At 43.5% G+C, this 18,259-nt stretch overlaps 1 protein-coding gene across 6 annotated transcripts in view; it reads right to left on the bottom strand.

The window, feature by feature from the left end:
* sox5 (SRY-box transcription factor 5) overlaps positions 1-18,259 on the bottom strand; it is a 396,290-nt gene that overhangs the window by 86,264 nt on the left and 291,767 nt on the right. For 5 of the 6 annotated variants that reach the window (XM_034163653.1, XM_034163650.1, XM_034163655.1 and 2 more), the window contains one exon: positions 293-379. The exons of the other annotated variant lie outside the window; for it this stretch is intronic. In XM_034163653.1, the coding sequence (XP_034019544.1) occupies positions 293-379 (87 nt within the window). The remainder of the gene's footprint in view (positions 1-292; positions 380-18,259) is intronic. 6 annotated transcript variants of the gene reach the window in all.

Raw genomic sequence — 18,259 nt, 5'->3', positions numbered from 1 at the left:
TTGATCATCATGATTCCAGTCGTCAATAAACTTTATTTATTGTTTTATTTCCTCCATATTTTCATCACATTTACTCATTTTGGGTTTTTTGGGAGTAGGGAGGTATTCAAATGGAGCCATAATGATATTACAGCAACAATATATCACAATGTTCTTGTAGAGTTGTTGGTCCGTTAGCGGGTAACATATTTAGTAACATCCTGCAACACTGTGGAGAGAGTCTACAAATGGAGGTTCTTAAAGTGTTGGTGTCACTGTCGCTTTAATGCAAGATTCAATAGTCATATCATACCTTTGATTTCTCCGATGTGCCCTGAGCCCATGGCCAAAAGTTTGTCTTTCCAGTCCTTTGACAACAACCTCTCGATGCTGGGGGCCTCTGTTTAGGGGAGAGGAGAGATGGAAGGGAGAGAAAGACAGAGTGATTCAGTTGGCTGGCCAACATGACAATAAAGCTCATTTAAAGTCCATTTGCTGTAATAAAGGCAGCCGCAGCTCGGCCTAATGGTCGCATCAGCAGGGGAGAGAGAGAGAGAGAGAGAGAGAGAAGCTGATAATCGAAAGAGACGAAATATAAAGAACAAAAAAAAAAAAAAAAAACAAGTGAGTGACGGGGAAAAGAGCGAGAGAGGCAACACCAGATAAGGAGAGAGACAAGTGGAGGAGAGAGAGAGAGAGAGACAGCGAGAGGCTTTTTCCCTCTCACCTGCTGCTAGAGAATCATTAGCCCTGTGGGCCCCGAGACAAAGAGGGCCTTAATGCACCCGCCACAATGGACACATTATCAACCAGCGCTTTGTTTTCAACACATTCTCCGCACACACACGCACATGTGCGTGCGCGCACACACACCTGCAGGATCACAAATTACAAACCCAAGTGGGATAGGACGCGGCAGAGGAAGCAGAACTGTCACACGTGGACAAATAAGAGTGCAAAGACGCTCGCGTACGTGCATGCTCCATTGAACGGCCACAGCCTGACTTTGAGAGAGTGAGAGAGAGAGAGAGAGAGAGAGAGAGAAGAGACAGGTGCACTTTGGAGGCAATGCAAAATGCGTACAGATGCATGCTGACAGCAGAGAAAAGTTTGTTTACATGCTGTCTCACTGGGATAAATTCTTCCCATAAAGCAGAACAACGCGTGTGGTTTAAGAGACGGAGGAAAAGTCTTAATCTGGCTGGTATGAGACAGCTCGTCCGTGCACAGAATCCTACTCTGATACAAACATACACTAAGACACGAACACCAGAGAGAGAGATGTCCGGTGCGTTGAGCAGCAGTGTGCTAAAGTAGCAAAATCAGCTTAGTGCCACATTAACACCTGTCATCACAACAAAGTACTTCAGCCCAACAAAGACGTCCTTCTGTCTGAGTTGGAAAGCGGGAGATGAAGACGAGTGGAGTGAGTTAAACCACCTGTTTTTGTCCAGCCTTTACACTCAGGGGCCATTACGAGGAATAATGGACAAGGTGCGTGGACCTACAAGTGTTCATATCCTCATGTAGATCCAAGCCACAGGTGGTTAAGGTTAGGGGTTAGGATTAAAACCAGAATGTGAGGAAGACTCAAAATTAATTGGTCATTTTCTTATTTTTACACAGCCTCTAGTAGTCACTGCTTATTTACTTGAAAATGCAATGATAAGTCAAAATAAGATGCTTGAACACAAATGACCTATGGGATTGTTTTTTTTTTGGGGGGGGGGGTGTTTGGAGATGTCAAAGGTTCCCGTTTTAAAGTGCATGCACTTTGTTATGACGATCCCACCCGCAGTGTTCCCAGATGCATGCAGTGCTTTGTTCCGCTGCATGCTGCGCTTTAGTGCGCTGGACGCTGCATATATAAAATAATTATTTTGTGGTGGATTAATCTTTTTCTGTCAAAGTTGGCTGTTGAAAACACCTATAATTGCTTCCGGAATCACACAGGATAGTTTTATCTGGACCTTTTTTTCTCTCTCTCTCACTTTTGTCCTCTGCAGGAGGTGGAGAATGTATTTGGAACCGTCTAAAAGGTAAGTATTTGTAATGTTTATATCGCAATGGCTTGGTAAAACAGTTGCAGTTTCCTTCTTATGAGCAGATGTAAAATTATGTTTATGACAGATTTAACATCTCGTTCTAATCATTCAGATGAGCTGTACTGTGATGCGGTGCGCTGCCGCAATCACTCGCAGTGTTTTTTAATTGTTTACACAATGTTCATGTGAAGTTCACATTATTAATGCATGATGGAGATTTTGAACATTTCAAGATTTTCTTTGCACACTTGCAAGAAGCCGCACAGTTTACAATGGATTACAATGAGTGTGAAACGGGTTTACTCTCCTGCATGACAGAGTTCGTGCAAGTGCGCGGATCAAAGTCCTGCAAGTGTCAGGGCACCTTTACTGTGTGCTTGTGAGACCTATATGCTAAGCAGTGATCAAGGGCTTGAGGTGAGCAACAGGCTGCCATGAAGAGCGAAGGCGGTTCAGGTTTTCCTTGCAACCTATCACCTTATTGGGTGGTTTTATTCATGAGCGCTTTCTGTCAACATAAAGTCCTGATTATCTGTGAAATCACCTGTTGAGGTGATCTGTAAGAAGGAAAACCTGCACCATCTTGGCCCTTGAACCCACCCCTGCCTAAGACAGTTGTCTTTCGTGCAACTCTCCCTGGAGGATTTTTGGGTACCACTGGAATGACCGTGCCAAATGAAGGGGTACCTGGAAAGGCTCAGATGAGCTGTACTACGATATATTCCATTTCCTGTAAGTTGCACAGGTACATTTGTCGCATCTACCCAAAAATGTGTCATGAAGAAGAAAAAGCATATATAATTAACACTGGTGTATAAGTCACATTTACATTTGAAAAGTGGTGCATTATTTACTTATAATGCAAACACCACGTCAGCGAGCAGAAGCCAACAAGCCAATTAATGTTACTGTACAAGGAACAAAGAACTCAAGTGAACTGTTTCTTGGTGCCACTGAACAGGCAACCACAATTGTGCAATGTAATTAAAGTCCAAGTAAGTGTTGTGCCGAGTAGTATGAAGGTTATAGTCCAATTTTTACTATGTTCAATTCAGCTCAATTTATTTTATTTGTATAACACCAAATCACAACAATGCTGCCTCAAGGCACTTCACACGAGTAAGGTCTATCCTTACCAACACCACCTCTCATGATAATGAGGAAGAAACCTCAAGCAGACCAGACCAGAGGGGTGACCCACTACTTAGGTCATTCTAATAGTTGCAAGGTTTGGTCTTTCAGTTTGAGAGCATGATTAATGAATTCACTTGTTCTCTAAGACAAAGAATGATCATATCACTATCATATCACCTGGCTGCTGCAGATAGATGGTTCCATTTGGGAAGTGGGGATGGACAGATTGTCTGCTGCCTGGGTAGATCCCCTCCAGGACCCCAGGAGGCTCCACAGTGTGATGCATGCAGGAATATGCAGCACCAGTGCATGTTCCCAGATCTTAAGCCCAGGTTACACATAGACAGTTTTGTCGGCGGGTAGTACGTAGACCGAAGTTCGCGGCAGTTCCGGCTGTTTTCGCGGTGGAAAGAGGCGGAGCATTTCACCGGCGTTTTGAGCGCCGTACTAGCTGCAAATACATGAATAAAACGCCGCTAAATCCGCCGCTAATCCGCCGAATAAAGCGGAGTTTTGACACTGTAGCATCCAGCACACGTCAGGCAATGGGGGTTAATACCCAGTTCTATCCTTTACAATCGCAGGTTAAGACGCGTGTGAGAACGGCGGTGTTCCGCTGCCGCCGATAATGCCCTGTGTACCGCTGGATTTATCCAGGCAAATCCTGCGTTCCTCCAGGAACTTTTGCATATAGGCACCGCCCCCAGAGTATAATAGGCTGAAGCAGCTGTCACTGCAGGGGGAGGGAGGGAGCTCATCTCTCAGCCTTTTCTTTTCTCTCCTTTTTCCCCTCCTCAACGTGTTGCTCGTTTCCACCACAGGGCTACTCTCTGCTTCTGAACCAGACCTCTTGGTAAGTCCTTGCCGCTGCCAATTTTATTTTAGGAGGCATACTGGAACTTCTCTGCAAAAATATCTGGAGCTGGCCGCGAGTGAGAGACCTGCATGCAGCGCGCTAGCGTTTTTATACTGACCGCCGCCTATCGGCCGTTTGGAATGCCGTTAACTGGGAGGTGGCATTTAGAACAGCATACTGTCCGCTAGCACCGCCGTTTTGTCTGCCTCTGTCGCCGGTTAAAACGCCTTTAAGGACGCCGATGTGGGCTCTATCGCCGTTTTACACGCCGTTGGTTAGGGATACAACGCCGACCACCAATTACGGCAGTGTAAACTGCGGCACTACGGGAAGGGGCGGGATGACACGGCGATTAAAAAGTATCAAACGCCATTGTTCGCGTTGTCTCCGTCATCAGGCCACTTCTCCAGGAGCGCTCCCGGAATTATTCGACATGTTGAATAATTTTTTCGACGATTCCCAGTGAAGCTGGAACCAAACGACGCCCCGTGCGCTGGCGTTAACTACGGCGTTTGATCCCTAAAACGACCCGGAGGGGGCAAAATCTCTGCCGGGACACTTCCGGGAGAGTTTACCGTCTATGTGTAAACGGGGCTTTAGAGATCTGAGAGTGATTGCAATGAGCCCTCCTTCACAAACGCACAACAGTCACACAGCACACTGTGGCAGAAGACTGACAGCAAAGTCCTGTTTCTCCCATTTCCTCAACTGTCCTCAGACTCTACCCCATCTGTCCTTGTCCAACGAGTCTCCCTGAGGTGCAGAAGTGCTTTCTGTCAGAAGACGCTGTTGTCTTTGGGGAGCGGGTTCGCTGACTCTCATGGTGTGTTGAACGTAGGAGGAGGTAAACTGGGACAGACAGAGAAACTGTTGCACCAACTGAAAGACAGCGGTAGGGGCGATACAGAAGAGAAGAAAGGAAAGAAGACAGTGCTCCTGTGTTTTCCCCCCCTTCCTGTGACAGCTGTCTCACCATCACCCCAACAGGTGCTATTAGCCCCTGGTGCTGCCTCTCTGTGTCTCTCTCTCTCATTTCTCCCTCCAGTCCTCTCTCCCTCAACAATGACGGAGGCTTTTAAGCCAAAGAGCTTTGACAAGTGAGAGGGAACAACAAATGGCACCATCGCCTGTTCTCTATCCATTGCGCTCCCTCTCTTTCCATCTCTTAGTTATTATTTTTATTTATTAACAGGGCTGAGGCCATTGTCCCCAGTGACAGGCCGTGGCCACTTTAACTATTAATAAAAGCCAAGAGGCTCTTCCATTGTGCTGTGGATGGCAAAACGCAGGGAAATGGGCAGGAGTGGGGGACAGAAGATGTGGATTGATGCGGTGAACACGTTGGGAAATGAACCCACGCTGTCATCGGTGAAACAATAAAGAGACATGCGCAATCATAGCAAAAGGCGAGCAGTTTCTCTGGGTGCTTGGATACTAAAAGGTGTCAGCACACTTCAAAAGATGCAAGACAAAATGACTAAACAGCACAGTGATGAACATCTCGTTTAACACGGTGTGGTTTCCATCACCCCACAACTACACTATAAATCTGGAGGTGAGTTTGGAAACTTTGACCTGGTGGTTGTGCATGCAGAGATGGATGGTAATGTTGCTGAGATGGCCCTGTATTAGGTATTTGGCCAAATGGAGCCATCAAACATCACCAAAGTCCTTCATATCAAGTGTTGGACATTCATTCTGACGTCCATCCTGTCAGCTCTTTCCCACTTTTCTCACCAAGTGTAACTCCAGTGTAATCCTGGCAGAATTACTGTACATTGACGCTAGTCTAACAACTAGCACACCACGTCAATCATGATGAATTAACCACATGGCAACAGAACAGTAAGTCCAGCTAAATATTGCCATTTTGTTGTACAAGCTCACCGTCTGTTCCTCCATCCACCCATACCGTGTTTTGTATTTTTGCGATATCTGAGATATTTTTAAGCGTACTTTAAATGCGCTTCTTCAATTTGCACAATTTGGAGCGGAATAGAAGCACGGTTTTGCTCACTCGCGCCGTCTCTGTGTGTGTCTGTGTGTCGAGATTCCAAGTTCTTCATTGTTGGTTGGTTCTTCTGAGCCAGTCAACAGTATTGACATGTGTTGTGTAACACTTCTGAGACCGACGAATATTTTCTTCAATTCACATTTAGTGAAACAGCATTTTTTTTTTCCTGCACTGTATTATTTTCATTATCCTGTCTAATAATATTTGGTGCACACAGCGTTTTTGTAACATGCAAATGGTGAGGAAAGTGGAGAGCAGGCTCGTGCATATGCAATTTATAAATAAATTGATAAAGGAGAACCGTGCACAATGCACATGTGTTTGCACAGTTCTGCTTTTGTGTGAGCACACAGTTTTAGTTGTGATTCCGCACATACTTTTAGAAACCAGGAATAGCCAGAGGAGTCCAAATACAGATTTTCACTGTAAATAAAGCAGAAATCTAGTATAATATGAGCCGGCTAAGGCGTAAAATTTGCTTTTAGTGACAAAATTTTACATGCACACTTACAAAATCATGGGACTTTGAGGCTGTTTAACTTGAAACCCTTATTATTTTCTGCTATAAGTACCAGAAAAAAAAGCGTAATAAGGCCCCTTTAATTCGACGTCATGTTTCTCCCATCACAGTTGGGTTATAAATGAAGCCTGACAAAATCAGACCACTGCTCATCAATGCTTCAATAGTGACACATTCTATCATGTAGCGTGACTCCTGCAAAAAGCTTCTCATTGTGCTAATTTGGGCGAAGTGCATTTCCTTATTTTTGTAGTCATTTAGTAAGTCCCATCCTCTTCTCCCTTGTTTCACTCTGGGTTGCCACAGCAGATCCAAGGTGGATCTGCATTTGATATGGCACAAGTTTTTTTCCAGATGTCCTTTCTGACACAACTCCACATCACACGGAGAGTGGGCAGGGGTGGCTTTGAACCGGGAACCTTCAGCACTCTTGTGCACTCAACAGTTTGCCCACTTGTCTTCATTTGAGAGCATAAACTAATGTACAAAAATAATAACAAGATGCTGTAACCAGGTAAACCCCAAAAAGGTCACTGTTGCTATGGTGATTGTACCTCCATTGGTTCTATAACTAGCCAACTTTGGCTAGTTTGGGCGCAAGGGTCTTGAAGATTTTGCAGCAAATGGTTGGACATATGTACTCTCGACTATGTCTCATGTTTTGTCTTTCTAGGTGGTATTTTGGGCTCACATTTGAGGGTTTAGATTTATTCTTTTCAACCCAGCAGATGTAAATATACCTGATTCAAAGTTTATTATGGTTCTGTGCTATTTCAAGAGTTTTCGTGAAATCTGCTTGACAGTTGGATGGAAACATAGTGAGCATCTACTGGACTAATGATAGCCAAAAATCACATACGAAAGGAGGACAGCACAACACTTTCCATAAAAATCAGAGAAGCTTCTCGCCGTTCCTCTGACGAACGGGATGCCGAGAGTGAGTGTGAGTGCGCGCACGCGTGTTCTGTGAGGTAAGCGGGTGGAGCTCGGTGCCCACGCAAAGGGTGTGGGTCGCATATTTGAAGGGTGGGGTGTTAGGCAATGAGAATGGTGGGGGTGAATACCGGCTTACCCCCGCATAGAAAAAGGAAGCAGTGAAAGAAATGAATAACAGGGAAAAACAGGAAGTGCAACTGCTCAGATGCTCAGGGCGTTAACACCATGCAAATAGGCCTATGTATACGTTTAATTCGCGGCCTTGTCTTTTCAGGGTGGCAGAGAAACAATTCAGTGAATCCCACTATCACATTTTCCTCGCTAAAGTGCACTATTTGATCTAAGAGCGGCGTTCCGATTCAGATCCCACACAGCTGAGAGGGATTCTGGGAAAAGCAGAGGGGGGAAAAGCACTGACAATAACTCTGGAATCGTCGACTATTATTTTGGCTCATTGGCTCAAACGGAGTCAAGCTGCTGCCCTGCAGCAGAGCCAAAACAACCCGGTCCACCTGCCGAGAGAGGGAGTGAGAGACAGACACAGAGAGAGACAGACAGACAGAGAGAGAGTGAGACTGAGAGCAGCCGCCTGGTTTTTAGTTCCACGGTGCGTCTTTGGTTCAGAAGCTGGTGGAGAAAGAAAGTGAGCGAGGGATTCAAGCTCAGTCCAGCTCACTCTGACAAACCACAGAAACAATACAAGCTCTCTCTCTCTCTCTCTCTCTCTCTCTCTCTCTCTCTCTCTCTCTCTCTCTCTCTCCTTGAGTCACCACAAGTGGCCAGCTATTTTTTTCCTATTATCTCATATTTGTGAAGCCTGCAGACTTTGAGGGAAGGGTGGGGACAAAGGTGGTGGGGGTATGTGGAAACAGAGAGAGAGAGTGCCCGGGTGCACAACAAAGGCGTCTCTGTGCCAGCGCCAGGCCCAGCCGGGCTTGGAAGTGGGTGGAGGATGAAGGAGGAGGAGGATGAAGATGACGAAAAGGAGGAGGGCCCACAGGAAAGGGCCCTGGCTTGGGACCCATGGCCGGCCCTTATATCCCCAAAAACAGGCTCTGCATTGACTTGGGCCTTGGCACCAATAGATTGCTACACCTCCTTTCTCCATTCTCCCCCCCAATGGAGCAGGGTCACCATTGAATAAGCAATTATCCGAGCACTGGTGGAGTTTGTTTAAGGCTACCACCCTGAACACTGAAGTATTGAGATGGAAGGTCGGAGTTACAGCGAGAAGGAGAGATGTGTGCCGATGTCTGTGGCAAAAACACATTAGTTAGCGGCCGTGATGGACAGAAAGAGTTCTTATTCATTAAAACCATTAGACAGTGATTAAAGTAATGTTGCAGTCAGTGGAATACATAACCAGGTTAGAGCAAAAGTCTAAAGTAGTGCTGAACAATGACTTGAATAAAACCTCTCACATGCTGACAACTTTCTGAAGTGCACCAATTAAATTGTTGCCTAGTGAGATTTATCATGGGCTAGACGGCACCATCTCCAATAGAAGGAAAGGACTAAGTCCTTTCCAGTCCCCAAGGCACAGACACTGCACTGTGAAACGGATTAGCCTCTATGACTTCAAATTGGTGGGACGCCAGTCCAACGCCGGTTTCCTCCCCAGCCACGACTGGCACCCAATTTAACAGTTGGGTGGACTCGGACAATGCAGATTAAGTGTCTTGTCTAAGGACACAAACAGGTATTATAAAGCATAGACCTGGAATCGAACCCCGGACTGTATACTGAGAGTCCAATTCCAAACCCACAAAATCACCTGCTCTCCAAAAGAGGGTGTGTGAAATGCAGAAATACAGAAATAACTAACTTTTCAAATTAAACCAAAGCCTTGGTAGCCCATTGATGCTCATTTACACTTTAATACCACCACCACAGGATGGCGGTATTGCCATGGGAATGGATAAGTGTTAGTTTCAGACCAAGAAGGTGAGCCCCAGCTCACTAATTATGCTTAAGGAATCAGTGTGCTTAACTTTTCAACACCAATTGAAAAGTTAATTATTCAACAAATAGGCTGTTGGATAAGTGTTAGGCTACTAATATGCAGACCCATATTCCTTGGACAAGACACGTCATCTTCAATGTCCCAGCCCACCCAGCTGTAAATGGGTGCTGGCCTTAGCTGAGGACATGACCTGTGTTGGACTGGTGTCCCATCCAGGGGAAGTCACAGACTCTTATCCGCTTCACGTTAGAGAATAGAGCGATAGTGGGAGGTAATATAAAGTACTCATTGACCTTTATGTTCAGTTCCCAAAGTATAAATGCTTTTTCATAAAGTATGTATTTCAAGGTCCATTCTTCATGCAATGCAGAGTTGCATTAGGAAGGACCCGCGGTGTAAAACTTGTGCCAAATTAACATGCAGATTTGTTTGTGGAGACCCCAAACAAAACAAGGGAGCAGTCATAGAGACTTACTTTTACCATTTATAAATACTGCAATATGAATTCAGAGTTCAGAACAATGTAAAAAGAGGTTCTTCTGGGCTTCCTCTATGTTGTCGGTTCTACTAATGTATGTCATGCTGGTGAACAAAACGCAAGCAGAGGCAGCATCAGTGTTTTGCAGCTCACTAGTAAAACCTGAAGAAGGTTCCTGGCTTTTCTTGAAGTGTGTATTTGAAGGTAAGTATTACCATGTTGGCTTATTGTAATTTTTCATGGAAAATGAACATCTACATAAAACAATCAAATTGTTCCATAATAAAAAGTACTGTTGTATCGTAGTACATGTATCGCGATATGTATCATTTTATGAAGGAGAGACACCTAGTAAAAACAATTATATATGTTCCTAGACAGAGTGAGAAATTCTCTGTTGTGAAGACTTTTAAAGAAACTTGGACAGACAGAATTCCTAATAGAACGTCTCACTTATTTACACCCTCTTGATAACTGAGCTTTGGCTTTTCACGCCGGATATTCCCCTCATACTGACAGAATCAACATTTTCCATTACAAAATGATGATGCTAATGTTTTGATGATCAATTCATGTCTGGTTGATCTGGGCCATGTGTCTGGACACATTTTTACTGATTCCTTCTAAAGACGGTCCAATCGTTCCAAAGCAAAGAGGGCCGTGCCAAGATTACAGCCGGCCTCTTGTCAAAGACAGGGTGCTATACCACGCGGCTTTAAAGAGACGGAGATAGAGCGCGCGAGATATGTATCAAAAAGAATTCGGGCCAAATCCACCACATACCTCTGCCACCTCGTCAAGGTTAGCTGCTAAAAGTACCAATTTCTGGCTCGATGTTGGGGAGAACGCCACTTGGCAACAGTTGCTGCGGTGGCCGGGTCTCTGTGTAAACATAAAAATCCCTCTCCTCCTCCTCTTCCTCCGTCTCCTCCTCCATTTTCATCCTCCTCCCAGCGCTCCCTGCCTCCCACTGATGCAGAGGATTGCGGCGAGAGTGAGACAGACACTGTGTGTTGGAGACACGGTCCCCGCTTGGTCTGCTTGTCCACAGTGATTTTTCATTCAGAAGCCGCTCCAAGTTGTAGCTATTAATAATCGCGCGGACCACTAGGCGGGCAAGAGGGACATTAGCATGCACACGCAAAAGCGAATCAAACTGCAAACTCCAACCTGCCGCATCACATAGAGACGTCCTCTGTTTGGCAAACGCTCACAAGCTGAGCGACAGCAGTTTCTGAGGCTGTTATTCACCTTGCAAAGTGAAATTAAGTATTTGGGCAAAGCAACAAGGGACATATGGCGCCCATTAAAGTATTCTGACAGCCACAGGCACATCTCAAAACACATTTTTGGGGTGATGCACCTGTGACAGGAAACTCACAGACACACTAGCAGTTGCAGAAACGCCTAAAGATGAGAAGCCTCGGGGAGATTTTGTTTTTTGTTTGTTTAAAGTGAGATTGTAATTTGCTTGAAAATGAAAATAAGCCATGCACACAAGAGATGCAGTAGATTTTTTTTTTTAAGCTACAGTTTTTGGGATTTAGTGCCCTCTAGGGGTGAGATTGCATTATGCAAACTTGTTAGCCTGCACTAGAAACCAGTTGATGGTATATAACAGTGTAACTGATGATTTGGCTTCTTTGTTCTTCAGTCTTACAGCCAGGATGGACAATGTAAAGTTCAGAATCAATATGTCCCTTTTGGGCCACCATATTAACAACGGCAGAGCAACATGGCGGACTGTATGAGGGGCTGCATTCACATATACATATGAAATATGAAGGGCTAATTTTAAGCTTATGAAAACACGCTGATTCATTATTCCAGGTAATTATACATTAATGAACAAATGGTTATAAACGCTATATTCCTTTGCCGCTAATCCCCCCCCAAAAAAAAATCATACACACTGTAGCTTTAAATTCTAGTATTAGTTGAGTACTGGCTCGTATGGATGCACAGTACAGCAACATGTTTCCATTACATATCAAGCTCTAAGAATAGGCCCGTGGCACATAAAGTGAAAATTTCCAAGGGTGTCAGTCAACAATTTAATAAATTGAAAATCTATTTATCTGAATACAGAGTTCTGCCCTTCACTCCACTGCCTTTCCCTAACAGATGGTGTTGTGGGTGCTTATGTCCAATTTGATTTGAACCAAACCCTCAGCCAATTTTTACACTGGCATGAAATCTCAGCGAGCCAGATCCACACACTGGTAGTCAGAAATAGCAGCGGAGAGGGCGCGACATTGTGAAAGAATGATGAAGGGCAAAATCTGGAGCGACAGTCGAGAAAGTCACCGAAAACTTTCCTTGTTGTTTCATCGGTTCTGTGTAGTTTCTTTTTTTTTTCTCACCCCCACTTCTTGTCTGTGTGCTGCTTAGGAGCTGAAATTAACGATACTATCTTAATGTTGTGTTTTTTTTTTCCTGAGAATGTTCCCTTCACACACACACACACACACACACACACACACACACACACACACACACACACACACACACACACACACACACACACACACACACACACACACACACACACACACACACACACACACACACACACACACACACACACACACACAACATTTTCCCAATTGCCTCTGCGACCTCTATTATCATTCAGTGGTGCACGATAGCATCTAGACATTTGAATGCACTACGGACTAATTCAGCCCGGCCCCTGATAGCTGCTGTCACGGCACCTTATTAGGGACAACTATAGGGCCGGGAAAGATCCCATTTTCGTTTTCCTGCCTCATAGTTTACAAGTTGAAGAGACCGATAACCACCGCATACTGCTCGCTAATTGCCTGGTTAACAAACCAAAACCCCAAGAGACACGTCTGAACACAGACTCAAGAAGCACATGCACCAATAGGTCATAGTGTATTTACAGAAAAACTCAAGCGATTCAGTGAAGATTCTTAGCACACTTGAGAAGAAAAACCCAGTGAAGTGCAACGTTGAGCCATTATCTGTGTAGTGGCCAACTGCTGTTAGAGCTTTGAATGCCACTGGAACCAAATAGCCATGTCACATGCCACGCTTGAAATGAGTGCAGTATTTGTTAATAATACAATAACATGCTTTTGGAGGGCGGTATGCATTTTCAGAGGCCCGACATTCATGCCCAGTCGCCCAAAATGACAGATATTCGCCCGAGTTAGACGGGGGCGAATATCTGTCATTGCAGGCGATGGCATGGATGGAGGGACTCAGAAAATGCATACCGCATGACAAATGCACGTTATTTGCATTATTATCACTTTACTGAGATACACAACACGTACATAAAAAGTGGGCTCACTTTAACTTTTGTCGTGTTGGCTCTCCAAATTCGGCAGTGCGTCCTCATCAAGCTGGCTGCTGTTCATTGTTGTACTATCCATGAGAAAATCATCCGGAATGTCCATATTGGGACCAACACACACACTTCTTGCCTTTTTTCGACGTAAATCTATGCTACCAGCCTAGCAACACCTCGGTAAAGTCATAATAATGTGCAATATCCACTGCCACTGAAATATCCACAGTTTTGTACATATACTCTTTTTATATACAATCTCTTTTTTCTACTACATACTTACAATTTTTTTCCTTTTTTTTTTTAAATTTGCACTTTGAACACTCCTTTTTCACCCTGTTAAATTCTATGTTTATTTTCTTTTAAGTCTGCGTGTGGTTCATTCAGGTTTATATTTGCAATGGAAAGGCTTGCACCTTACCTTTTGTTGTACTTGTTACAATAAAAAAACTAATAATCTGAATCTTGCATTCTGTTCCTTGTACAAGAAGATTTAATCATTAGCTTCTGCTTGCCAACACGGTATTTGCATTACCAAAAAAGAATATGCACATTTACATTAATTTAGCTTCTTGTTGCATGAAGCGGTAGCACCATGTTTCAAAAATAAATGGTATTTTTGGACAGATGCAACTAATACTTCAGTGTGAGAATATGGCATTACTTGAGGGATGTAAATAACAACAGGTTGGCACAAAACCTGTGCTTTATAGAAGACTGCTTGCCTGGCATCTCTCAGAGGCTGGAATCTTTTTAATCAAAGGTCAGTGTGTGAATGTATAATGTCAGTAGCGCTGTAGTTTTTGATTTTGCTACAATTATATGATGGTGCATGAAGGGGGACTAGGACCAATATTTCTTAAACCTGTAGTCCCTTTGATTTTTTTTATGCTTTAAGTCTTAAAGAGAATTTTCTTTAACGCCACTGTAATTTAATAAATCAATAAAATTCACAGTGTTATATCAGGAATATGAAAAAAATGACAAATTTTCTGTCAAAAATACAAAATTTGAAACCATGTGGGCAAAATTTGTGAAAAGACACCAGAATACACTGAAAAATGTAAAGAAAATTGACAGCAAAAGGGCACCACTGTGCTACATATACTAGTGTTAGCTTCATGGTGCTGAAAAAAGGTAGCAAACCTTCAATTGTGGCAAAAAGTACCAGGAAAAAAAAAACATAAAATGTAAACAGAAAGATGACAACGGGCACAACTAATAAACGTAGGCCACCACAGATCTGGCTAGGAAGAACAACACATAGAATCTGGATATATTTCACAGAAAGGTTTTGCTGGGTCTCTGCTAAACCGATGTAAGATAACACTAACGATAGTTACAGTTACACCCATTTTACATGTTTTACCCAAATGAGTAAGTGGGAAGACTAAACGTATGTTTTCTATTTGTAAGTCAGAAAGTTCAAGTGCCCACTTTCTATCAAACACAGCATGAACTCTGAACCTTGCACATGCAAATACATCTTCATGTGGTCCTTAAAATTTTATGGAGCAATCTGACTACATTTGCCATGGAATCCACCCCAAAATAAATACTTAACTGCAATTTTGTTACATACCACAGAAAAAGTACTTTACAATAATTAGGGTTCAGTCAATTTTGCAAAAATAAACAAATAAATAAAATCAAACATTTAAGGAAACCTGCAAAGAACAATGAAATTAAAAATGGGAGAAGGTATGAAAATTCAGAAGTAAACAGTTGGGCCAAAACAGCATATAAACCCTAATTTTCTATTAAAAAGTATTAAAAAGTAATTAATAAAAACAGTTTTTTGCTTACCAGAAGTGCAGACTGCTGAAAAAAAGGTCAAAAAACTCAAAATGAGATCCTCACATATCAGCAGCAATTTGCAATAGCAGACTCAAACACAATTAATACCAAACACAATCAAACACCATTAATATATCTGAAGTAACTCAGATATATTAATGGACTCAGCTCAAAGTGTCACGTATGTGTTGTGGTAATTTTGCAGCACTTTGTCAACCTGGTGTCAGGATGAGGACAGGGCTAAATCATCATGGCCGCCACTCTTAATGCGTGCACGTCTCTCCCTGTCAAGAGGATCCTGTTAAAGTAGGGCATGACATGCGCGTCGATGTGTGTGCGAGTGTCGCGCACAGCGGCTTGGGCCGTAATGGAAAATGACACTTGCAATCTGTCTCGTGGCAATAACTCCTCTTCAGCGCTCTTGTCTCCGCTCCACACACACACACACACACACACACACACACACACACACACACACACACACACACACACACACACACACACACACACACACACACACGCATGTGAGTGCACACACAATGCCTCTGTCAGCGCGGCTGCCCCGGGGCCGCCCTTGTCACGGCACAGCTTTATTGCATCACTTTAACGTGACAACAAAAGAAGACATTCTATGTCGTGGCCTGCCGTGTGCAGAAGGGGAACGAGCCCACGCATTAAGCGCACCGTGTTCGCATGTACACACAGAGTGCCGCGTTTTCTTCTGCCTGTCGTGACATTTTTCATGTGCCTGTCAAAGCAATGACAGAGGGACAGACAGAGCAGTGAGACAGACCTGACACATTAATGCTGCTTTGCATGCTGGGAGCCTTTTCAAACAGCTCTGAGCTGTGGCTTTAACCTCTCCTGTGCTCGTGTGAGTACACACACACGTGTGAGCCTGATGGGTAAAAACTGTTATTTCTGATGCTATCATAGTTTTGGCCCTCGCGATGGCTACTTGACTGACAGTTGGCTCGGCTTTAGAGTGGCTTTCCTTCGCCGGACGGTGGAGGCGGGACGCGTGGATTCCACTTGACAGGCGCAAACGCGCCGTTAGATGTCTGTCTGAGTTGGTTGGCTTGTCTTATTATCTGTCTGTATCGCTTCTTGCCTTTCTTTTCCATGTGTGAATGTTTGTTCCATCTGCGCGTCGATCATCCTGTGAGAGCGTGTTGTAAAGTCTTAAGAATAGCGCGCATTGTCCTGCGCACCGCTCAAAGATAGGGCAACAGACATGTGAGAACTATTAGGCCAATGGCAACAACAGCCCAAACAGCGCTGGAATGCTCTGCTGACTAGCATGTGTGCACGTTCGTGTTTGTGCGCTGGGCTGTTGGAGCCTTAACAAGTCACTGTGCTCCAATTATTCGCTCATGTCGACGTCTCTGCCTGTAAATCTTTTCCGACTCCTCAGTTTTCCTGGCAAGATCACGTTGGTTTTAGGAGAAGGAAAAAAAAAATTTGATTGGTTGATGAGATTTTCTTCGTCAACAGCAGCGGATGCTGGTGGTTAGATCAGATTTAAATCACTTAGCCATCTGTTGCCAACAAATATGATGGGCAGAACTCGCATGAATTAAACGACAATAACAGAGTTGGTGAAAGTACACATTGTAGTACAGCTGAACTCATTCACTCACTCATCATCAACAACTACTTACTCCAATTGAGGGTCACGGGGGCTGGCACTGATCCCAGCAGTCACAGGGAGTGAGGCGGGGTACAACCTGTACGGGACGCCAGTCTGTCGCAGGGCCACATACAGACAGACAAACACACACATTCACACACCTATGGACAAGCTTCCAATCCACCTAACCTGCATGTCTTTGGATGTGGGAGGAAGCCGGAGCACCCGGAGGGAACCCACACAAACACGGAGAGAACATGCAAATTCAGGCCACAGGTGGGAATCGATCCTATGACCTTGCTGTGAGGCAATGGCACTAATCCATGCTGCCTGGTACAGCTGAACTTATGCTTTTATTCTGAAACATAATTACATGAATAGACACACAATTAGATACAATTAGAACTCCCATTTCATAAAAGATTTCAGAGTTGGTTGCATTAAAAACTGCCTGCATCCATGTTTTATTCATTATTGTTGAAAATTTGCACAACCCAAAAAGCAACGGTGGCCTCTGTGACCATAAGACCTTTGGAAATAAAACAATGTGACCAACAAGCTCATTTTCAACCCACATACAACTTCAACAACACCTGCTCCTAATTTCAACCACGCATACGATGATAACATCATTCCCTGCAACAAACCCAGACAGGTATATGGTATATTACATAAGCAAAACAAAGTTGCATTTTGTATTGATCTGGTGTGTAAAAGTTAACCAATGTTTAATCAGTTAGCCCTCATTATACACTCAGGGTGGGCGGGACAACAATGTCATAGTCATCACCAGTGTGACAGTGCGCCACAATGACAACAATGGAAAATAATGCAGATGAAATAAACAGTAACACCAAATATCAATTAATTTGGAAAGCAATAATCATTTCAGCTGGAGACGAAGTTGGTCTGTGCATCCATTAAACATTTTTTTTTCCTTTTCTGGTCAGTTAAGTATTTTTCGTAGAGTCGTAACTAGCTATAAAATGATGTCACATGTAGACATAAGTCATGGAAATGGTTAAAATGTGATTCTGTTGTGTGAACCAGCAGGCGTTTGCACTGTCTGCATGCACGTTTAAGCTTTTGATGATGACTGTAATTAAACATGCATCCACTGACCTTTGGAACATATAAAACTATATAAAAAGCTTTGATGCAAGAAGTTTTTCCATTTCATTTTTAACTTTGAGGGAGGAGGTTTGAAAGGTTTAACCCTGGCTCAGATAAAATAGTTATTAAAGGGGTCAAAGCCAATAATATGATGATATAATATTGTCATCATCCATAAAGTAAAAAAAAAAAAATAAATAATAATAATAATTTTAGGTCATATTGACCACCCCTATTATACACGCTTTTAATTTGGTGAGTTATAGGATGATGACATAACAAACTGGAAGGGATTGTCTTATGTATCAATTTTCCAGTTTTCTTTAGACAAGTATCTTGGTGGCTTCCCTCGCTAGTCCGCTTTTTGAATGGTCACTCAACTTGTGAGGATTCCCCACTTTTGACATATTTATCATATAGTTAAATACAATCCATGATTTGGAAATGCTCAAGGATACTAACTGTCTAAAAAAAAGTC

This window comes from Thalassophryne amazonica, chromosome 22, assembly GCF_902500255.1.
Source record: "Thalassophryne amazonica chromosome 22, fThaAma1.1, whole genome shotgun sequence".
NCBI classification, from domain to species: Eukaryota; Metazoa; Chordata; class Actinopteri; order Batrachoidiformes; family Batrachoididae; genus Thalassophryne; species Thalassophryne amazonica.
Note: the sequence above shows the minus strand (reverse complement) of the source record. Positions and strands in the feature narration are given on the sequence as shown.